At 42.7% G+C, this 24,513-nt stretch overlaps 1 protein-coding gene across 7 annotated transcripts in view; it reads right to left on the bottom strand.

The window, feature by feature from the left end:
• RALY (RALY heterogeneous nuclear ribonucleoprotein) overlaps positions 1–24,513 on the bottom strand; it is an 88,085-nt gene that overhangs the window by 46,016 nt on the left and 17,556 nt on the right. The window contains exon 2 of one of the 7 annotated variants that reach the window (XM_090286261.1): positions 14,933–15,215. The exons of the other annotated variants lie outside the window; for them this stretch is intronic. Within the exon in view, the coding sequence (XP_090142387.1) occupies positions 14,933–14,948 (16 nt within the window). The 5' untranslated portion in view covers positions 14,949–15,215. The remainder of the gene's footprint in view (positions 1–14,932; positions 15,216–24,513) is intronic. 7 annotated transcript variants of the gene reach the window in all.

The following is a 24,513-nucleotide window of genomic DNA, read 5'->3' as shown; positions in this document are numbered from 1 at the left end:
CAAGTCACAAAGCCAACAGATGGTAGAGTTGGGACATGAACCCAGAAGTCCAACCTCCAGGTCTTGCCCTTCTAACAATACACTATGCCAATTCTCAAAAACAGAAGAAAAAAGTCAGGAAACACATTCTCCAGTTCTGGCTGACATGCCTCAAAGCCCCCATTTACAACCAAGCCTGAGATGTCTCCATTTATTTGCAGTTCAGGCTTTTTACTGAATATTATTTGAATGACTCCTGAGTCCTTTAGTCAGGTGATGCCAGAGGCTTCTCTAATTCTCTAGCTACTGTAATCACAAAGCTATGATGATAACCACAACAATAGCTATTTCATAGCCACTGACATTTAATGTACACTTTGAAATTAGACTTGGTACTAGTCTATCTTACTTCAACAAGGGAAAGGGTTGTTCTAAGACATAGGTGGAGGGATCCGTGGGGGGGCTCCAGGCCTGAAACAAAGCAGCAAGCACACGGAACTGAAGGATCTCTGTAGGCCTGGATCACAGAACAAAGGCAGAGGCCCTAGGCAGGTGGTAAAGGGCATGGGCTATGAGCACCTCCAATACAACATGTCAATAAATTGAACTCATCTCCTATTTCCAGCCTCCATGGTTCAGCAAATGGTATAACCATTCTCCCAAGTATTTAGACTCCAAATGTTCATGTTCTCCAACCCCTCCTTCCCTATTTCCCCATTCCCAAAATTGTGGAAGTCCTCATGTTTTGGATTTTTTTCCACTTCTTTGTTTTCTGCTCTAAGAACTCAACATTCACACTGTTCTTCATTATTCACTACTGTGTCAACTTTCTCTTGGTTCAGGATCTCATTATCTTTTGCCTGCACAGCTGAAATATATATATTTTAAATTTACTGACATTACAGACTATTATAGTAACCTCTTCCCTGGTTTCTCTTCCATTAGTCTTCCTCTACCCCTTCTGCTCCAACCCATTGGGCCCACACTGCCAGACTAATATTCCTAATGCCACTCCCCTGCTGAAAAAGAATGTCATGACTTCCAGTCACCTCAGCCTCACTCCCCAGGTATGCCAGGATGCAGTCATCATCTGCTTTATGTCAACCCTGTGCTTTCCAGCTCCCATACTTTTCTCCGTGCTATTGTCTCACCTGGAATCCTTGTCTTCGGACATTTTTATGTACTTTGTACATATTCAAATCCTTAATCTTCAACACCTAGCAAATCAATGAAGTTATCCTAAACCCTTTTTCTCATCACTCTGTCGCGTTCTTGAAACATCTCTGGCTATGACTACATCTGGCTTTGGTTAGCGAAGGCCTCAGAACAGTCTCCCCATTCCTTCTTGCTTGTGAAGGTTCGTACCATCGCCCTGGCCAGTGTGGCTCAGTTGGCTGGAGTATCATCCCATAAATCGAAAGATCGTGGGTTTGACTCCTAATCAGGGCACATATCTAGGTTGCGGGTTCAGGCCCCAGTCGGGATGCATGTGAGAGGCAACCAATTGATGTTTCCCTTCCCTTCTCCTCTCTCTAAACTCAATAAATATGTCCTCGGGTGAGAATTAAAAAAAAAAAAAGATGTATACTGCTTCCAGAGAATAGATACCTAATCAGTTAGGATTTCTGTTCTCATTCCTGTTACTCTTTTTTTCTTTTCTTTTATTTTTAAGAGAGGGGAAAGAAGGGAGAAAGAGAAGAGAAACATTTATGGCAGAAGCACCAATTGGTTGCTTCTCCTACATGTCCCAACCAGGGACTGAATCTGCAACCTAGGCATGTGCCCTGACCAGGAATTGAACTAGCAACCTTTTGCTTTGCAGGATGGCGCCCAATCAGCTGAGCCATACCAGTCAAGACTCATTCCTGTTACTTACGCTGGAGCTATTGCCTAACAAGAGACCTGGATTATAACCTGAGCCTCAGATTCCTCAACTATAGAATGGGGATATAATTCCCATCCTGTCTATAACAAAGAAATTTTGTGAAAATCAATGTGATAACAGGAAAGGAAAGGGGAAGAGTTAAGATGGAAGACTCCCAGCCAGATCTTTAACAGCTCTTTCTGTCAGCTGCAAGACACTGAATATATATAGAAGTCTTCTATCCAGTCCATCAAAAAATATTTCCTGGGACTAGCTGGCCATGGTCACAGCTCTGGGTTAGGGGGTTATAGAGGATGGAGGGATGAATGAGAATAGTCCTTATTCTTGGGCTCCTTGCAGTTCAGGGTGAGACTGTGTCAACCCTGCAAAGGACTACTACAATTTTAGGCATATCAAACAGTTCAGAGTGCTATGACTTGTAAAAGTGGAGAAAGGAATATCTAAATGGAGGTGGTGGCCTCAGAAGCTTCACAGAGCAGTAAGGACATAAGCCGGGCCTTGATGCAGGGTGACAGAAAGGCTTGGGCTACTATGCACCAGGGACTGAGCTAGGTATTATGTTGTTAATCCTCATAATACCCTGTGAAGCAGCTTATACCAGGCCCGTTTCACAGCAAAGGTAACTGAAGGTGGGCAAGGCTAAGTATGCCATTCAAGGTCGAAACAGCTAATAAGTAGCAGAGCCAGGATTTGAACCTATGTCTGCTTTACTTTGCTTGAAAGCCTATGTGCTTAGTCCTTACTTACATTATTATGTAGCAAAATAAAAGGAGGACCAGCTAAACTCTAAAGTCCTTTTTACCTCAGAATCAAATAACTTGAATTTGGGGGGCGGGGGAGGGTGTGTTACTGCTGCTATGTCTTCCCCATAAGACCGTGACCTTACGGGAGGCTTAAGGTCGTATTAACTGGAATAGTCCAGGTATCTGGCAGAGAACCTGGCAGGTATGAGACGCTAAGTACTTGGGGAAACATGTGAGTGAATAAGTGAATGAATAAACACACCTGCCCCCCACCAACCTTTGTTCTGAGGTCTAAAAGTAAAGTCCAAGATCTCAAGCTCCATGTTTTGACTCTCAGCCCAAGCACCTATAATATCAATATCTACTGATCTGTTGGCTAAAGGTGTCTCTTTCTCATTCTTCCTTTCAGGAGTTAGGGAAAGGCAAGGAGAGAAAAAGATAAAAAGGGAAGTTGGGCGGTTAACAGAGAAAAGAGGGAGAGGAAAAAGGGTAAACGCAGAGAAGGTAGAGAAGGACACAAAAAGGGAGAGGATGCCTGGGCGAGACTCAAATGTCTGAGGCCTAGAGTTTGGGAAAGATTTCTTTTTCCTTCTGGTTCCAGAACCAAGAATTTTTGTTTGTTTTTTTAAAAGCAACAGCAGGAATTCCTCTTTATAAATTTTAAATGAAGGGAACTTACTTGTCTAAACCCCAGACTAAATCTTTCAGAAGAAATAAAATGAAGCTCCTGAGGACTCCAATCCTCACAGCTCCCATTTTCAGTTCTCACCACTGTCCTGCCGTAGCCCAGCCCTCGCCTGGTTTAGGCTGAAGCCTGCAGAGGTCATAGGATGGGCAGGTTCTTCTGCTATTCCCTTGCTCCTTCTACAAGGGTTACTCCAGGCTAATAAGCTCTGCCTGGGAGTCTAAACTTCCTAGAGATAAGGAGATACGACACCCTTTGGACCCTTCCCCACAGCTCTCTATCATGAAAGTTTTACTGAACCCTGCAGGGAGAGTGCTTCTCCCTTTCTCCTGAATTCCTCAAATGTGTGTGTATGAACTAGGGCAGCGGTTCTCAACCTGTGGGTCGCGACCCCTTTGGGGGTCAAACAACCCTTTCACAGGGGTTGCCCAAGACCATTGGAAAACACATATATAATTACATGTTGTATTTGTGATTAATCACTATGCTTTAATTATGTTCAATTTGTAACCATGAAAATACATCCTGCATATCAGATATTTACATTACGATTCATAACAGTAGCAAAATTACAGTTATGAAGTAGCGACAAAAATAATTGTATGGTTGGGGGTCACCACAACATGAGGAACTGTATTAAAGGGTCGCAGCATTAGGAAGGTTGAGAACCACTGAGCTAGGGTGAAGATGTAGATGGAGGCGGCAAGGTCCCTTTTCAGAACTCTCTAGATCCTAAGTCCTAATACAGTTCAACGTTCTTTAGGTCTCATCTGCATACTGTACCTCCCTCTCCTTCTTACTAAATTAGTAGAGAGAGCACTGGGCTAAGAGTCAGAAAACCTAAAGGCTAGTTCCAGCTTTACCTCTAATTCACCATGTAACCCTGACCAAGTCATTTCACCTTCATGGACCTTCATTTCCATATCTGTAAAATGAAGGTGATAGTACCTACTCTTTTGAAGGATTTAACAAAATTGACAAGAACAGTATAACTGTTGAAATCTATTTGGTTTGATGTGAACAGTAAAAAAGAAATGAGAGCCCTGGCTAGTGTAGCTCAATGGATTGAGTGCCGGACTGCAAAGCAAAAGGTCGCAGGTTCGATTCCCAGTCAGGGTACATGCCTGGGTTGTGGGCCAGGTCCCCAGTTACAGATGTGTGAGAGGCAACCACACATTGATATTTCTTTCTCCCTCTCCCTCTTTCTCCCAAATAAAATCTTAAAAAAAAGAAATGAGAGAATGGTCTCTTTTTTTAAAGGGGGTGGTTATACCACCTTTCAGTTAATGGAATCTGCTCCAAGTGGAAAGAAAAGCTGTGGCAAACACAATGTCACTGTCTGTACCTGTACCTCAATCAAGACAGTCAGGTACTAGCAGTGACTTAAAAATCTCAAGAACTACACGCACACAAATCTCAGCAGGTCCAAGCAGAAAGAAAATTGCTCAAGGAAAGTAACAGAAAAGTATTAATGACCAATTTACTGGTGAAGAGCTCAGGCTCTAGAATCAGACACCTGGGTTTGAATCCCAGCTCTGTCTCTCCTAGCCAGTTGTGACCTCAGGCAAGGTACTTAACTTCTGTGCCACAGTTTCTTCGTTTAAAATAGTTCCTGCTTCCAAATGTGCTATTGGGAAAAATAAATAAGATAGCACAAGAAAGCCCTTAGCTCAGGGCCTGGCATAAGTGACTCAATGACGAGAATTGTTATTCCACTTAAGTACCACAACAGGATGAATAAGAAGCAATAAAAAAGCCTAAGAAAAAGGAAAGAAATGTACATTTGCCCTACCTATTATTTATCATACCCTATGCCAAAGCCTTAATTATTCCCATTTATTCGTAATAACATTTTGAGGTCAGCAGACCATCATACAGGAGGAAACTGGGTCTCAGAAGTAAAGAAACTTGTCTAAAACCACATAGCTAAGAAATAGAACTTACTGGAACCCAGGTCTGACTCCAAAGCCTGTATTCTTTGTACTAAGTACATTGCACTTTCTCATGCTCAGAAATAAGGAACCCCCATATATCGAAGCAGGCACCAACAGTAAAGTTTTAGGATATTTTTAGAAAATTCTCCCACTTTGGACTCAATGGAGCAACCGCTGGTTTTGGATGCCTGGGGAAAAGATGGGCAGGGGTGGAGTGGAAGTGCAACACCAAGTTCCAGAGTTGCAGGACTTGACTCACCAGACCCTCCCCAAGGGGTTCTCAGCTCATTGTTGCAGTAAGAGAGGAATAGGGCTTTTTCAAAACTGGATCCCATACCCTAAAAGGACAAAATGTTCTAAGACTATATAACAAACAGGCAAGAAGCCATGAGAGATGCGTGGGCTGAATCCAACTACATGATCAAAACACCTTACACTGAGGGAATACAATGCTATGAATACCATTGCAAGAATCAGCATGAACTGTGTCCTTGGGTATGTATATTGTCTCTATTTCTGGGAAGCACTTTGCTATGTCCCAGATGACTGCAAGTTCGTCTAGAAAAAGCCCTCTTTCCCTTAGGCCAGGCTATTATTTTGGAGCATTCCATCAAAAAAAAAAGTAACAGGGAACAGGTTTTACAGGAGTATATGGAAACCAGGAATCCACGACTGGTGACTAGAGGAAAGAACCAGGAAGTGAAGAGAAAATTTTGGGAAGAACTGGGGCATTAAAAGCTCTTTTGGTAGGGTGGGGAACCAAGCAAAAGGCCAGGGACAAGAGAATGGAAGTGCTTCAGGGGGATAAGGAGAGATTTTGACAGAAGAAATCATCTCCTACATCTGTTAAGCACATTAAAAAAAAAAAAAAAAAAAAAAAAAAAAAAAAAAGCATGCCTCCATAAAACGCTTGCTGTTCAGAGTAGGGCAATCTCCAGGGTCTGCAGGATGACTGATTGAAAGAGATGTTGCTGAAGCAATAGCTTCCTCAGGAGAGGGGAAGAAGATGGAAGCTGGGTTCTCTAGGTCTCTCAGGTGGCAACCAAGGCAAGAGTGAGCAGCCACAGGAGACAATCATAGCATAACAGCCCCAGCTCAATCAGGCAGAGCTCACCTGCAGGTGGCCTCAGACCCACTTGTGCTACAATCAGCACTTGAGGGTGCATAACTGCCCACGTCCACCAAGGAGTACAAGACTGGCCACAGAGCAAATAGCCCTTGTTCCAGGAGCCACACTTGCCAATCTATTTGTTAGTTCTGTTCCAGCTGCCCCCTAACTGCAAAAGTCTGCCTCAACCTTCATGAGGCTTGCTTTTCCCAGCCTTGACCAAACCCCATGGTCTTGCCATTCTATCACATTCCTCCCACTCACAAGGATATCTGACCTTGACTCTTGTGACTGGTTCTATTGTGTGGTTGCCTGTGCCCTGGCATAATAAACCAACTGGTTGTGTTGCTGTAGGGGTTAAAAAAATGACCTCACAACATAGTAAAAACGCAGCCAGGTCACAAAATGGCTCAGTAAAACCCTCTTCTACTCCCCAACAAAGAAAAGTCTCAGGATGCCCAGCATATCACAAAAAGGCCCTGGAGGGCAGCTGGTTTCTTAATGGCAAGAGACATTAGGGCTCTTGAGCCCAATTCATGCCCATGTATGAGAACATTATGCATGCCATAGATGAAACTCAATCCAGGCAGTCTCTAGACTGCCTACAGGAATGCCCAAAATATAAGACATGCAAGACCATCACTCTTGCCTCTGCATATTCTGGGCAGCTAGCAGCATTTCTCCTTTCTCAGCTGAAACTGTCTCCAGTTCCCCTCCTCCTTCCCTAAAAGAACCAACCCACAGAAATTATCAAGGGAGGCACAAGTAATTACTGTTTTCTTTTCTCCATGCTAATGAGACAGTTGAATGGTTCCCCTCCCCCCTCCTGAGTTGGAAGCGAAAATCTTAAGGCTTTATTAATCTGTAACCAACACACCAAAGCTTGGGCCAGATAGTTTCCTGCAACTGAACTGTGTAAAGATAGCTTTCTTTCCCTGATGAGACCAGAGCTGCAAGAAGCTCCACCACTTTGCAGAAGGGGGTAGTAAAACCAAAGTGAGGAGAGGATCTGTCCAGAGTTATAAAAGGAAGTCAGTGGCAGGGCCAGAATCAGTCAGTCTGCTCACTCCCAGTCAGGGCACTTCCCACATCACCCAGACTTCCAACAGTAGAGAACGATTTTAGAAGTATCCTCAATGTAGAGCCTGGAACTCCAAGTTTCAAGCTCACACATCAGTTTTTGAATAGGTTCTTAAAAAGCAATGACAATGCTCTGCAGATGTGGATGCAACCCAAGAACCTCAGTTCCAGTTGGAAAGCCACGATCTGAGAGACAAAGACAATTTTACCCCAAAATTAAAATCACAAGTAGATGGTCAGGAAAAAAAGGAATCTGTGAATTTCAGTAAGGATTCAGCTCAGTTATGTGAAAACTGGGTGGAGGCTGGAGTTGGCCTTAAGAATGAAGTTCAGATCTGGTGGATAAAGGAGCTCCTAAGTAGAGAACACTAAGACCTCAGTTTGCTAATCCAATCTCTGTATTTCACAGATGAAAATAACTGAATCTAACACTATCAGGGGCTTCACAGAAGAGGACCCAAGCTGAAATAGCAGGAGTAAAGGATGCTATGGCCCAGAACTAGCCATGGCCAGCCTGCCTCGCCATGGCCAGAGAAAAAGGAAAGACAGGTTCTCCGAAGAAAGGAACCAGTATTTGCAACAGCTATTCTGAGTTCAGGTTTTTAAGATGGAATAATTTGTAGACTCGAACAAGACTTATTCTTTTATCCTAAAGACTGGCTCCTGTTGAGTCTCTAAAATCTCTCCCTTCCCTCTCACTATCCTACCTAACTGTATAATTTCAGGTGGGATTCATCAACTCAAATCCAGTCCTCAAACTAATTGTGACTCGAGAGAGGAAATATTTAAAACAGTCCGTGCCCAATCTCCCATTCCCTATCCATAGGCCCTGGATATCAACCCTTCCTCCCTGTTCTCCTGCACCAGGGTTGATTGACTCTGGGGATATTTCAGGATATTGCCAGTGCTGACCACCAGGCTTCACTTCTAGAGGGCACAAAATCACGTGCATTAAAGCCCCTGCATTACTCACCTAACACCTCAAGCCCTCCTTGGACTGAAGCCCAGCACTGAATCCCAAGGCCAGGCCTCCCCACCAGTGGCCATACTCCCAAAGACTGCCTGCTAACCTGGACTTGCACTTGAGTGGGACAACTCTCCCTACTCTTCTATAGGAAAGGCAGCATGATATAGTAGAAATATCATGCAGACAGACATGGGTTTGAGCCCTGGCTCTGGATAGCCTTAGGAACTGTTACTTAAGTGCTCTCGTGTATCCTCTTAAGAGCTTTGACCACTCTGTTAACTTGTGCGTCTCCTCTACCACTCTCCCCCTACTTGGGAATAAGGAATATTTAGTTGTTTCCCGGTATCCTCCATGAGTCAGTCACTGAGTTCCCACATTTGTAAAACAGGAATAATACCACCTCTTTCAAAGTTATGAGAGAAAAGAAAAAAAGGGGAAAAAAGCATGTAAGTTGCCTGGATCAGTGTCTGGCCCTTTTTCCTCTACTGTGCCATCGATGCTCAGGGCCAAATGTTTGCCTGTAGTGCCCATTCTGGACATCAAGCCTTGCTGAACACTTCTGGGGTCAGCTGAAACTAAACTCCAGGGTCTGTTTCACTCCAATATTTAGACTTAGTGCCAGTCCCTGGAACCCTACCAGTAAAAATAGCTAAAGCTATGACTATGAAGGTAGTAAATTTCAAGCAAAAAGAGGAAAACATGGGGAAAAAGAAAGAAAGGGGGAAAGGCCTGGGTTGGGTCTTAGAGAAGAAATCCCAAATCCCAATAGGTAGCTAAAGTCATTTGTACTGGAGCCTACAAAAGGGCCATAAACTTGAAACAAACTGGCTGAGGTCACATAGTAAGCTGAAAGGAGAAATGAGTTTGGAACCCACCACTGCGTCTCCTCATCCAATTTTTTTTTCTATTCTACAGGATAAATGCACAATGTTCTCAGAAAAGAAGGAGTGAAGCATAGGGGATACAGTGTAGTTGGTAGGGAAAAGCACATAAGAGATGTGTCAAGGCGTATGTACAGATTTTCTGGCTGAGAAAGGTGATCCAGACTTTAGATTTGCGGGGGCCTAATATGCTCTTGAGGTTGAGGGCTAGAAATAAATACAATCTGGCCAGAACAAGTACCAGCAATTCGGGAAGGGGAAGGTTACAAGGTGTTCTCAAAGTATCATGAGTCCCTCTCCACAACACCAGCTGCTCTGGGTGATGAAAATCCTCTGCAGACCCACCCCAACTTCTCAATTCAAACTATGTTACAGGTTTTTTAGGCCCTCAGATTTTTTAAAAAAGATTTTAGTTATTTATTCTTAGAGAAAGGGGAAGAGAGGAAGAAAGCAAAGGAGAAAGATCAGCTGCCTCCTATACATGCCCTGACCAGGGACCAAAACCACAATCCAGCCATGGGCCCTGACTGGGAATCAAACCGGTGACCCCTTGCTTTGTGGGTTGATGCTCAACTAACTGAGCCACACCGGTCAGGGCAGCCTGCAGACTTTTACCCTGGGGATGAAGTATAGAGAAGTGGCAAACTAAGAGCTCTGTACCATGAGGAAAAATCCGACTGATTCTTTTTGTCATTGCTGTTCTATTCACTATATTCACCCAAACTTCCGGGAAGTTAACTGATTTGATTTGCCCAAGGCCACACAGCTAATAAGGGCAAATCAGGACTTGCCTGTATCCTGTGTCCTTTGGTGACCACGGTGACTTCCGACATACTTGACCTTCACAAAGTTTTGAGAGGTAGGTGTTCTCTGCTAAATCATGCTGTCTCTTCTTCTCAAGTCTCATTTGACACCTCCAATCCATTTCAGGCCTAGTCTTGATATCTATCTTCTCTCATAGAACTTTCATAATTTGCTTCTAACTCAGAGATCAGCAAACTGTTTCTACAAAGGGCCAAATATTAAGTATTTTAGGCTTTGTAGGCTTTTTTCAGTCTCTGTAGAGTTAACTCTACCACTGCAGTATGAAAGCAGTCATGGATGAAGAAATGAGTGTGGCTGTGTTCCAGTATAACATTATGGAAAGAGGCAGTGGACTCGACTGAGCTGACAGCCTACAGTTTGCTGACACCTGTTCTAATCTACATCTCCAATCACCCTGTCTCCTGCTCCATCATACACATACCCTCACTGGATCCCCCTGCCTAGAGGATAAAGTTTAAACTCTACTCTCATCTTCTACCATATCCTTCCCTGCACATTGTACTCCAACCACAGAGAGCTGTCACCTAGCAACTTCCTACCTTTCCCCATGCTGTTCCCTAACACCTGCAGTGCCCTTCTCCTTTCCTCTGCCAAGACCGCATATGTAGTGACAAACTTAAATGCCAGCACCTGTGAGGAGTCTTTGCTCGTTCTGACTTACATAATTAGTCATACCTATATGGCTCATTCACTCCCCACTCACCCACAACTCTAAGCTTCTCAGGAGCAGGGGCTGTAACTTACTCAATTCTGTATCTCTTGCAGTACCTAACATGGCTGCGCAGAGGTTACTAGAGCATGCAGATATTTGATTCCAACAGAACCATGAGGTGACTCAGCATCAATGGAGACCTGTCTGCTTCAAGGGTTGCCCCCTCTCCCTTCTCATCATGTTCCTTGGGTCTGGTCAGGTAAATAGTTAAGGAAAGGGCCAAGATCAGACATTTCACTAGGTGACTCTAGCCTTTGCTGAGATGTGCAAAGAAAAGATCCTATTTTCAGAGCTCCTTGTCCCTGACCTCAAATTATATCCTTAATATCAGCCATAAACTGAACCCAGATCCAGATTTAGCCCTAGATCAGCAGACAGCCTTCTAATAAGAGCAGATACTTGGTCCCCAAAGGCAGGGGATTTACCTAAGGAAAGGCTCAGGTATGTAATGCAGTCTGACCTCAAATGAAGAGAGAACTCAAAGGTATGTGGTAGGAATCATCAGAATCATCACCTCTGAATACAAAGGAACTTCTCTCGAGATTAGGCATCCTGGGCAAGCCTGTGGCCCATAAGTATGGCTATGCTAGCTTGGGGAAGCTGTGAGGCCAAAGACTAAAATGCTAATGGGAAAAACAAAAAAACAAACAAAACAAACACACAAAATAATTTTCCTCCTAAGCAAGAGCAGAAAACATTCCATTTGGGTGGGTGAGCTTGTCACAGGCATGGGGTACTTAGCATTATCTGCCATTCCAGGATTACGACTGTCAAGTTTTAATTAGGGTAATTAGAGTTAAAAATGTAATTTCATTTCAGGGGTATTTTGAACAGATTCCATTAATTTCTTTTTTAAAAGAACACAGAAAAGAAGGGCAGGCTGAGCGGAACAGAGGATTTTGCCACCAGAGAAGCAGAGCCATGTGCCTGGGCCAGATGAGCTTTCAAACCACTGCCAAGAACCCCCATCCAACACCTCTGCAGGCCTGGCTCAGGGGACGGAGAGCTACTGCTCATCAGCTTCGTCCCTGAAACAAACTTTCAGGTGGCATCTGCTAATAAATTCGCCTCCTCCTCCTCATCTGCTACTCCTGTGTTATTACCATTCAATGGTTACTATTATAGCCATAAGTCTGGCAAGGGGCAAGGGCCGAGGCCTGCCAATCTGATTTGTTACATGTTAAGAGACTGCTCTAATGTCCACATCTTTATGCTACTAGTTCCCTGCTCTGGAGTGCCCTCCTTGCCTTGCCTGCCTCAACTCTTATTCTTCCTTCAAAGCTGAGATCAGTTATCTCCTTCAAGAAAGCCCACCTTCCTGCCACTGTAATCCCTAAATCCCTCGCACATGCCTCTATTAAGGAACACACAGAATACTGTGGTTTGTTTTTTTGTTTGACTCTGATGCTAGATGGTGAGGTCGCTCGGGGTAGGGACTGGGTCTTCACCTGGGAATCCTTACCACTATCATGTTCTGACTCATAGGAGATACTCAACAAATATTTTCTGAATGATACAACCAAAGGGAGAATTTGATCTGATCACACTGGTAAACTGAGCATGTCAAACATGCAGGTTCTATGATGCCTAGAAATATCCAGTCATGAGTCCCCGCTTCCCCCTCCTTGCACAGGGCCACTTCAGAAACCTGACTCTGCACAGCATGCAGGAGGAAGCCTTCCCATTGATCCCAAATGATGATTGATCTCTCCCATTAGAGCCTGCTCATTCCTTAGGGACCTTGGAAAGAAGATGAGAAAGCAAAAGCAAGCAGAGCATCTCCCCCAATCCTCCTCACCACTGGTTTTAAAGAATTTCCTCCAATCTTTGAAGGGCTCCAGGGAGAGGGCCTGAACTCCAGTTCAGTCTATAGAAGAATAAGGGATGGCCCTGGAAAATAGTCCATCAGCTTGGAATCACTGTTGCAAATGCTCAGAAATGCTGTAGTGAAGTACAACAGAGAACATACTGTGTGACACAAGGCAGCCAAGTCACTTCAGTTTCCTTTTCCAACCTATCCCAGTAGGTTGTTAGAAGAAATAAACATACAAAGCAGCTTAACCCAATATTTAACACTTCAGTAGGTATCTGATAAGTGCCTTTTCCATCTGGGGGCGGGGGGGATGTCTTTTCTATGCACCTAGCATCATACTGTATAGGAGTTTATAAAGGTGAGGAAAACATAGCAAAGGGGGACGAACCAAGTTAACCATTTCCTCATTTGCTCAGAGCAGGCCTGCCTTCTGGTCCGAGGAGGGGAGGGCTATACCAGCAGAACTGTTGTGTTGACAAGTGTAACCAGATCCATTTCATGGTAATCAGATTCTCCCTGGCTAGGAGCACTCCTCAGGCCTCCTCCCAGGCTCCCCAGTCCTGGATGCAGGCCCATATTGATCCATTTCTAATTAGGAGCTGTGTCAGTGCTTCTGACAGAAGGTCAGGGCCTGGACTGCCTCTGCTGGCCTCTGGCCAAAAACCGAAATGCCTGCTCAGGGTAAACCCAAAGAAGGAACACTTCTGTGATAGAAAAGGATCCTAGACTGATCTCACCATAAAGCAGCCTGAAAAGGTCCTTTATGAACATGAGCTTTGTTATAATACAGCTAAGAAAGCTGAGGTCCAGAAAAGAAAAGATAACTTGTCCGAGATGGTATAGGAAGATAATACAGATCTTCTAGTTCTTTCCTCCCAATTAAAAGTTTCCAACCTGGCTTCACAACAGAGGACTCAGGGCACTTGTTAAAAATACAGTTTTCTATGCCCCACACCAGAGAATGATTTAGAACATATACAGTGGCTCTGGCTCCTTTGCTAAATATATGTATGATCATCTTCTAATAAAAGTGAACCTTAAAATACAGGATCAAGTTTGAATCTAGATTCAAATTCACCCTAGCTGAAAAGAGTGCCATTTAGAAGCAACTCACTACTGTCTGATCCAGCCCTCCCTTACCCCGACCAAAACAGGATGATTCTAGGGATCTTAATCAAAGGACTTGCTGTAAATGGTTCAGACTTCATCATGATCCACTAGCTTAGCTATCAGCAAAGACATTTTCTTTCAAAACTAGTCTGAAACTAAAATGTATCTTATGAAGATTATTAACACTTAAGGCCGGGGTGAGGGGGTAAGGAATAGTGGGAAATGGTGTGGTATTCAGTGTCTGGAACCTGGGGTGTGTTGGGTAGGGGAGGACTTGTGTGGATAAGTAAGGGAGCAGGCAGTGTAGTGTCTGTAAGACAGGCTCACAGATACCTTCGTGGCACACACAATTCTGGGCATCTGGGTAGAAAACAATGAAACTGGGCTATAGGAAGATAAATGTGTGGTTACAGGAAGATAAATATGTGGGTACATGGCAGGAGGAGGGATTAGATGACTTGAAGGTATAAGGGAGATAGTATGGATGTGTGTGGAAGAGAAGAAATGTGTGCACCTTTGTGACCTCAATTGTGTATGTATTGCAAAGCATACCAACCTGCAGGGATAGGAGGGAATGTGTGTCTGTGTGGCCTAGACACCTGCGTGCATGAAAAACAGCTCCGTAAGAACTTATGATTCATCCAGCCCTGGCTTTGCCTGAAGGCTCACACCACTTAAAGGGAGGCCTGTCTGCCGAAATTTCTCATTAAAACTGACATTTGACAACTACAAAAATAGTAGTAATAATAATAACAACGGCACCCCCAGCATTGTGGAACATTTTTTAAAGTCAATGTCAATGAAACAGTAGAGACAGATGAGAAACAATTATGCCACGTTTACTTCTCAGTTTCACAAGGGGAGGTGTTACCTGGAGTTAAATATTGTATAGCTGATTCACATCTCAACTCAAAGGCCTGGGGAAGAGGGAAAAAAGAAAGTAGCTAGATAAAGGTAAAGAAAAAACAAACAAAAAGTCTTTAAAAAGGACTGGAGAAATTGGAAAATGAGAAAACAAAAAGAGTTGAGAAGAAACCAAAATAAAAGGCAGGTGGCTCACAAGAGATAAGAAGGAAAGGTAAGAACAGAAAGAAAAAAGGTAGACTATACAGGAGAAAGAGAATTTCCTTTAGGAAAGCCTAGAAATTTAGCATATATTCTAGCAGAAATCTGGCTGAGGGAATGGATGAGTTAGTAGGTGGGGACTGACCTCTGTACTTCCTCATTGCTTATACTGAAACCATTTCCTCCAACTGGAATGTTCATCCCACCATCTTGCCAAACTGAACTCCTAAATCTTCAAGGGCATATTCAAATGCTACTAGCTTCTAGAAGCTTCCAAGATTTCTCTCAGTTTGAAGGTATTTCTTCAGAACACCAGTAAATTTCCAGAGCACTTTGGCATACTTCACTGTAGCATTTAAGGTTCCACTTTACACTGTGGGTACTGGTACCCATACATGTCTGTCATTCATTCCGCAATTGTGCCAGGCCTATTACAGAGACACAAGGAAAACAGAGATAAGTAGCACACTGTACCCTGGCCCATATGGTCTTTATACCAACAACTTTGAACTTTTCCATCTTATAGCATACATAAACTACTAAAACTCTGCAGCACACCAAAAAATATTTTGCAAAACTGACCCAAAAAGGTATAATTTTGATTCATTCACACTGGAGGGCTATTGTCATTTTTTTCTTGACAATCTATAAGGAAGAGATCAGTGCCCTTGACTAGTCGGGTATTGCTTTAAAAATTCTTGCAGTACACCAGTTAAAAACTGCAGCTCTATACGATGAATGAGAGTAGTTTGGGATGTGATGCAGCATCAAAGTACAAGTATAAATAAAAGTAAAAGCAAAATGCAAAGGAGATCAAAATTAATTCTGCTTATGGAACAATCAGGGAAAGCTTTATGGAGGAGGTGGCACCTGAACTCTATGAAAAGATGACTAGGAATGTTAGAGTGGGGGTCTCCAAAAATCCCCAGAGCCTACGGTCTGGGGGATGGGGAAAGGAAACAGTTTTTAAAATGCCTTAACATGCCTGTGGCTAGTGTCTTTTGTTACACAAATGGCTTTGATACTTCCAAGGCCCCAAGAAGATGGGAGGGGTTTTAGACCATAGAATGGTACAGAAAGAGCTCTTTTCAGCAAACTCTGGTATTGAGTTATGCTTCTGGCAGTGGACAATCGGCCCCTAATAACTGAACAGCCTGTGGGTTCTGTTACAGGAATTTGTCAGGTAAAGAAGGCAGGGAGTTGATACAGCTTTCTACTCAGAGGAAAAGGTCAAAACAAAGTCATTCTACTGAACAGGAGCACAGGGAAAACAGTGGGTGTTAAGCACCAGCCTGCTGACAGTAGGCAGCAAAATGAGGTGGTACCAGACTGTATGAGTCCGGTAGCCAAGTCCAGAGTTGAAATTTATCCTTTCTAACCTGGGTGAGGATGGAGAAGAAGAGAGGGCAGTTTAAAGATGCCTACTCTCTCTTATTTAGTTGCCCTACTTTACAGCAAGTCTCCTCAAAAACCCTGGAAAACAGGTCCAATCCCAGGCTCTGCCTACTGTGATGGCATTACAAGAATTCCACACTGAGAAGGGCAACAATGAGAGAAAAACAAAGGATAATGGGTGGGGGAGCGGTGAAGCAGAGGGAGGATAGTAGGGCTCAAGGAGAAAGGAGATGGAGAGGAAACAGAAGAGAGAGAGAAGAAGCAAGGAAGACATAAGGTGGGACAGATCTAGCTTGGCACTGAAGCTCTTTCTGCTGAGTTGTCTTCTGCATCTCTCTAGGTAGAAAACAATAAGGTCAATATGATGCTAGTGACAGAAATAGACCCTCTGCACCAAGATGAGACTGAGCACATTACTGTCACCTCAACCCTCCCTTTGCTCAGGATGATAGGACTGTATCAAGAAATGAAGTTCACTTAGCTCTACCAACCATCCCAAAGTAAGCCCAGGAAGCCCCTTGCCCCATACCCTAGGAGTGTGTAAGGTAGGAGTACCAAAGGTATGGAGTTTAAACTGGGGCCTGCCCATGCATGACCTATGCCTGCTGCTTAGGGTCTTAGAGGAAAGCTCTACTTCTTTCTGTGGACCTTAGTTCACCTGCAAAATAAGGGGAGCAAATGAGATGCTCTCTAAGGGCTGAGATCCCTTCTGAGTTCAGAAGCTGCTTCTCCACAAAGAGTGATGTTTAATATGGGAATTTTTCTACCCTATCAAGTTTTAACTTCATTCTTTCCACTCCAAGCTATGGACAGTCTGAAGCTAAAGAGGAGCCAGACCCAGCATGGCAGCCATTCCTGACACCATCATGCATTTGGACCTGTTCGAAGTCTAGCTCCTGCCCAGACCACAAACACATTCTCAGGCCCAAAGAGGTGTTTTGTCTGACCCACACAAGTTCATTTACAAACTTCTAAGTTAACTCCAACATTTGAAATCAGATCTCATTTTTTAAAAATTAGATTTCTAGCTTCTCTTAAAAATATCAGTGATCTGGCAACACTAGACCCTCTGGGGTAAAAAGATCAAAGGGCCTACTATAATCCTGTAATTTACTTAATGCTGTCTCATTTACCTAAAAAAAAAATCATGCTAATTCACTATCCATTCTGTAACATGATAATATAAGAAAAAACTTTTAAATTACTGGCTATAATATTTAAACCAATCTAACTCCAAAAAAGCTGAGTACAGTGGCACATTAGAAAGCTATATTATCTTGTGACTTCATGTATCACCTGATATACAGCCATGTATACCCTAGCTTTATAAACTCCAACATAGTTTATCCATTCACTCAAAAACAGGTCCTACAGTAGGCACGGGGAATACATTAACAGGAAAAGCAGAGTCCCGCCTTCCTGGAGTTTATGGTATAATAGGATATAATGAAAAGAAGCTGTATAGACTAGGAGGCACAAAGAAACACTAAGCAGAGGGCCTTGAGCATATTCCACAACATAGTGGCCCTTTAGGCAATATGTTTAACTTCTCTGTACCTGTTTCCTTGCCTGCTAAAGGAAAGGGTTTAAGCAGTTGCTCCTAAAAAGTCCTTTCCAGGTCTAGCCAGGTGGCTCAGTTGGTTGGAGCATCACTCCCTACATCAAAGGTCACAGGTTCGAGTCCAGATCAGGTCACAAACCTCGACTGCAGGTTCAGTCTCCGGTTGGGGTGGTACTAGAGACAACTGATCAATGTTTCTCACATAGATGCCCCCCCCCCATCCCCTCTCTCACTAACATATCCTTGGGTAAGAATTAAAAAAAAAAAAGTCCTTTCCAGATCAAAATTCTACTGGCATCATAAGAACTTAGCCCAATACCATTTTTTGAGTTCCTAACATTTATTAGCTTCCTCCCTTTATCTGGGAAAAATCACGATCAGTTGTCATGGAAATTACCATGGTGCTCCATATAGTAGATGGCGATATTACAGTAATTACAAGAAGCCAAAGGGAACAGTCAGCAACAAGAGTCACTTACTCAGAAAGTCACCTACTTTCAACACACAGGAGATGCCGCTTATTTGAGATGGGGAGTTAGAGAGACCAGGTACATGATGGAGGCGTAGGTGGACACTTTTCACCTCTTCACACAACCATAAGAAGGGACACAACTAACTTCAGAACAAAAACAACCGAACTGCCAGAAAACCGAACTGTATGGAAGTCCAACAACCAAGGATTTAAAAAAGAAATATACATCCAGACAGGTAGGAGGGGCAGAGATGGGGAGAACCAGAGCTGAGAGGACTCACTGTGACAGGAGTGAGGCAACGACAAGGGAGCAGCGGGGACCGAGGAATAGGCGGTCCCACGGTGAATAAAAGCCGGGAGAAAAGCCTGGGGAGCGATCCCAGCCCAAGGCCAGACCACGCAGCCCAGGGTTCAGCAATGGGAAAATAAAGCCTCATAGCTTCTGGCTGGGAAAACCAGTGAGGGTTGAGGTAGCAAAAGAAAAACTGCATATCTTTCAGGAGAGTCTGGTTAGAGGGCCCCCACAGTCTGAGATTGTACACAAACCCACCCACCCTGGGAACCACCACCAGGGCAACAGCTAGAGGGCACCAGTAGGTGAAGTGACGAGAAACAAGGCAACTGCTGAGCAAGCGGCATTGTGCCCTCTGTGACCCCTCCCTCACATACAGCGCCACAACGTGGTGAAATGGGTCCCTCTGCTATGGCGACTACCTAAGGCTCCGCAACATAACAGGTGCACCACGACAGGGGGTCAAAGCAACTCTACCTAATACACAGAAACAAACACAAGGAAGCTGCCAAACTGAGGAGACAAAGACATATGGCCCAAATGAAATAACAGAAAACTCCAGAAAAAGAACTAAGCAAAATGGAGACAGCCAACCGATCAGATGCAGAATTCAAGAATGCTAAGGTGATAAGGATGCTCAAAGAACTCACTGAATATGGCAAACGCATAAGGGAAGAAATGAAGGCTACACTAAGTAAAACAAAGAAAAATCCACACGGAACCAATAGTCAAGGGAAGGAAGCCAGACTTCAAATCAATGAATAGGAACATAAGGAAGAAATAAACAGTCAACCAGTAGAGAATGAAAAACAAGAATTCAAAAAAAAAAAAAAAAAAACCAAGGAGAATAAGAAGACTCTGGGACATCTCCAAAAGGGTCAACATCAGAACCATAGGGATACCAAAAGGAGAAGAGCAAGAAACTGAAAACTAATTTGAAAAAATAAAAGAAAACTTGTATAGACATGCAAGTCCAGGAATCACAGTCCCAAACAAGCTATACCCAAAGAGGACCACACCAAGACACATCATAATTAAAATGCCAAAGGATAAAGATAGAATCTTAAAAGCAGCAGGAGATAAGAGAGTTACCTACAAAGGAGTTCCCATAAGACTATCAACTGATTTCTCAAAAGAAACTTTGCAGGCAAGAAAGGACTAACAGGAAGTATTCAATGTGATGAAAAGCAAGGACCTACAACCAAGATTACTCTATCCAGGAAAGCTATCATTTAGAATGGAAGGGCAGATGAAGCGCTCCCCGGACAAGGTAAAGTCAAAGGAGATCATCATCACCAAGCCCTTATTATATAAAATGTTAAAGAAACTTTATTTAAGAAAAAGAAGATGATCAAAACTATGAACATTAAAATGACAACAAACTCACAACTATCAACAACTGAATCTAAAAAATAAAAACAAATGAAAACAAACTAAGCGAACAACTAGAACAGGAACAGAATCATAGATACGGAGACCATAGGAAGGGTTATCAGCGGGGAGAGGGAAGGAGGAGAATGGAACCAAAAATACAGGGATTGAGAAGCCTAACTGGCCCTGGCTGGTGTGGCTCAGTAGATTGAACACCGGCCTGCAAACCAAAAGGTTGCCAGTTCGATTCCCAACTTGGGCTTGTGCCTGGGTTGCGGGCCAGGTCCCCAGTTGGGGCACGCGAGAGGCAATTGATTGATGTTTCTCTCCCCCCTCTTTCTTCCTCCTTTCCCTTCTCTCTAAAAATAAATAAATAAAATCTTAAAAAAAAAAAAAAAGGGCAGCATAATTGGTAGGTACAAAATAGACAGGGGGATGTTAAGAATAGTAAAGGAAATGGAGAAGCCAAAGAACTTATATGCATGACCCATGGACATGAACTAATGAGGGGGATTACTGGAGGGTAGGGATGTACTGGGCAGAGCGCAGCAAAGAGAAAAAACACTGGGACAACTATAATGGCATAATTAGTAAAATATACTTTTTTAAAAAGACCAGGTACAAGCTCTTAAGTAAAAGTTTTAACTTGTATCACGGTTTCTTTCAAGAGGTATCAGACCCACCTCCCCCAAGCATATGAGTGTTACGAGGACAAGGTTCACTAAGCCTTGACTAGTTTGCTGTCCTTGTGAAGTCTTAAAACAAGCCCAGACAGACTTACTAGCCAACAGGGGCATCAAAGGTTCATAGTAAAATGAAGATAATTCATCTAGTCCTAGGGAACTAAGAGCACTGTAACTGAGTAAAATTCCTTCATATTAGCAAGTTCATCCAGAGTCCACTACACCTCCAACCCTAACCAAGCAGATAGCAAAAATGATTACAGCTGACCAACTATTAAAAAAAAGAAAAGTACTAGTCTGGTGATAAATGGCAACTGGCACTGGGATTGGATATCAAAGAGGCAATAGGAACTGGTGTGGACTCTGACAAACTTGACAACAAATATGTTCTGCCTAAAGGAGACAGCCAATGAGGTAGTATGTGGAATAATGGCGAGAAATGAAGACCATCATAACTCAGGTATTTTGCCAAATTGGGCTGGTGCTCCAAAGGTCTTCCCAAAAATCAGAGCCATGTGCCTCAGTCCAAAAGAAAGCCAACCTATAAGCTTCTTAAACACGGACAGTCCGGTGCACAAGGAGTCACACAGGAAGTCCCTGGGTAGAGGGCTCAGGGAGTAAAGCCTTCTGTAGAATAGCTGGGGACTTATTCCCACTCCTGTGAATAGGAAAATTGCTTATGGTCAGCATCAGCCTCCAGCCCTGCTACTTCCTCAAAAATCCTCTGCCCTCTTCTGGAGATATCAGTCACCCTCATAGCCCACATACCAAGGCCTCTGAGCCCATACACAGTACTGTATCTCCACTGAAAGGCAGCCCCAACCTCCCCAGGTTGGGGTCCAACTCAAAATAAAAACACTGCAGGTCAAACGAAATAGGTATGCAGGGCAGACACAACCCAAGGGACTATCAGTTTGCAACTCTGATCTTGAGGGTAAAATCCTCTGAAAAGGTCTAGAACTGAAAGAATTTAGGAATCCCCTAAGGACTCTAACTTTTGTCAGAGAAACTGCTTTTCCAAGGAGCTATCCAGGGTCCTGTATCACTTGGATCCTGGGCTTCAGAAACCATGATTCCATAGCCCTCTTCTATGGCCTGAACCATTGCCAAAATATATATATTTTTAAAGATGTAAAGAAGATATTAGGGATCTATCAAATGTAAACACTCCAGGGATACAAATACCTAACCCTTACTTCTCTTGACGTTTTTTGTTTTTTTAAGATTTTGTTTATTTATTTATTTTTAGAGAGAGGAGAAGGGAGGGAAAAAGAGAAGGAGAGAAACATCGATGTGTGGTTGTCTCCAGCATGCCCCCCACTGGAGACCTGGCCCACAACTCAGGAATATGCCCTGGCCAGAAATCGAACCAGCAACCCTTTTGGTTCGCAGGCTGGCGCTCAATCCATTGAGCCACACCAGCCAGGGTACTTCTCTTGACATTTTTTTTTTTTTTTTGACTTTTTGACTTTTTGACTTTAACTATCTACAGCAGTCCTATGTTGGCCTAGACTCAACTGCCACCTGCTTGTCACCCAAATTACTATAGACTCAAAATACTGTTCTGCTTGACTTCACTCCTTTATACCACAATCATTTTAATGGCTTGGCGAAGCAGTAAGATAAAGGTTCAGCATCTTGGTTTCCCCGAAGGAGATACCATTAAAATTCTTCTCCCTGGACTTCACAACTAAAACTTCATTTTCTTTACAAAAGAGCTTAAGTGCCCCATTACAGTCAGATATCCTTGGGAGTGAATAGTACACTGCAAACCTATGCTCTCCCCTGAATCAAGATGGCTTCACTCCATGATTATTCTATCATCTACTGATTCCCTCAGCATTTCCATAAAAATAGTAACACATTTACCAAACAGAAGACTTACTGCCCTTGAAATAGTAACTCAATTCAAGGAGAAAAGGTTTATGGCTGGAAATCCTTTGTTTCTTATTTACCAAGTCCCTCAAGGTAGATTTATATGCAGAAAGAACACAATAAAAACGGTTTTCAGGAAAAGGTGGCTGGCAGCAGTAAGTACCATGACATGAAAGAGTCAAGACAGGATGCAGGGAGACTAATAAGAAAGCTCATATGGCGAAATTAATAATCCTGTATCACATCATGGCCAACACAGGCTCCATGTCTGAAACAGGGTATGATCCCACAGTCCCTGGCTTGTCTACATGCTCCTTTGAAGACAGTCTTATTCATATGAGCATCACCTGCAGCATCTAGTACCATGCCATCACAGGGCAGGCACTCAAATGGTCATAGACATAGCATGGAGTATTACTCTTGTAAGAGCTCTCGGTTTACACATCAAAAACACTGAGACCCAGAACACTTAAAATGTTTTGCCCAAGCTCACAGAATGGATGAGTGGTGAAAAGAAAAGAACAAAGGCTTTGGAGAGATCTGTGTTGAAATCAAAGGTTGCTGTGAGGCCTTGGGCAAGTCACCCAACCTCTCTCAGTCTGTTTTCTCATCTGCAAATGCAAATAATACCTATTTTTGTGGGGTTGCCATGAAAATGAAAAGGTTTTGCCCTCTAGATACAACCATCAATTTTCAGAAAATACAGAGGATAAAGAAACATTAGACAAACCAGAGATGCAATGAGCAAAATTCAGAACATGAAAAACTCTACAGGAAAAACAGCCAGTTTCTTCAATAAAAAGGAAAAAAACAGAAATGAACTTATAAATTAAGAGATTTTGAAGACCTAACAACCAATTAGAACATGTAAACCTTAAATGAATCCTAACCGAATTGTAAAAATAAGATTGTGACATTTATGAGACAAATGGAAATTTGAACACAATCTGAACTTTGATGGTATTAAGGAATTATTAAATTTTATAAGGTGTGATCATGGCATTATGGCTTTTTTTTTTAAGATTTTATTTATTTTTAGAAAGAAGGGAAGGGAGAAAGAGAGGGAGAGAAACATGAATGTGTGGTTGCCTCTCGCGTGCCCCCAACTGGGAACCTGGCCCACAAACCAGGCATGTGCCCTGATTGGGAATTGAACCGGCAACGCTTTGGTTCCCAGTCCAGTGCGCAATTCACTGAGCCACACCAGTCAGGGCTATGGCTGTGTTTTTTAGTCATCTTTTAGAAATACATTGCAAAATATTTAAGGATAAAATTTTAGCTGAGATTTTCTTCAAAGCACAGGATGAGAAGTAGGTAGGGCAATAAACAAAGTACGATTGTGAACTGATAACTGTTCAAGTTGAATGATGGGTATATCATGCTTCATTAACCAATTCTGCCTACTTTGTACATTTTTGAAATTTTCCCTATTAAAAATAAAGAACTGATTAGGTTCAAATCCTGGCAACTCCATTTACTAGCAGTGTGACTATGGGTATATTTCTTAACCTCCTTTATGTCTCAGTTTCCTATCTATATGGTAAGGATCAACAGAACCCATTTCTTAGGTAAGAATAAACATGATTTTTTACTATATATAAATATTTATATAATATGTAAAAGTTTTATAAATTTATAATTATAATGTATAACTTCTATATAAAATTTATATATAACAGAAATTAATACAAAAATATATTAATATGTAATATAAAGTATATTTATATATAACACAGGATTTTATATAAACAATATTTATATATTATAAAGACTTCAACACACACAAAGACAGCTTAATACAAAGTAACCTTCAGTATGTATAAGCTCTATTAGTATGAACACAAGGTACTAAATATGGTATCTTGACACAGTAGGCACCCAACTCACGGTAGCTATTATTAATATGAAAGGCAGAGTTAGGTCTAGAACCCAAGTCAGATTTTTAATCAAGTACTCAACTAGTGTCCTCAACAGAAGGCCTAGATACCCTCTGGTGAATGGCAGCTCTAATTCCCCCAGTCTCTCCTGGCAGATACGCCAGGACCTGACACTAGAGCAGGAGCTGCCTAATGTTTAA

This window comes from Furipterus horrens, unplaced genomic scaffold, assembly GCF_987537825.1.
Source record: "Furipterus horrens unplaced genomic scaffold, mFurHor1.1.pri manual_scaffold_8, whole genome shotgun sequence".
NCBI lineage: Eukaryota > Metazoa > Chordata > Mammalia > Chiroptera > Furipteridae > Furipterus > Furipterus horrens.
Note: the sequence above shows the minus strand (reverse complement) of the source record. Positions and strands in the feature narration are given on the sequence as shown.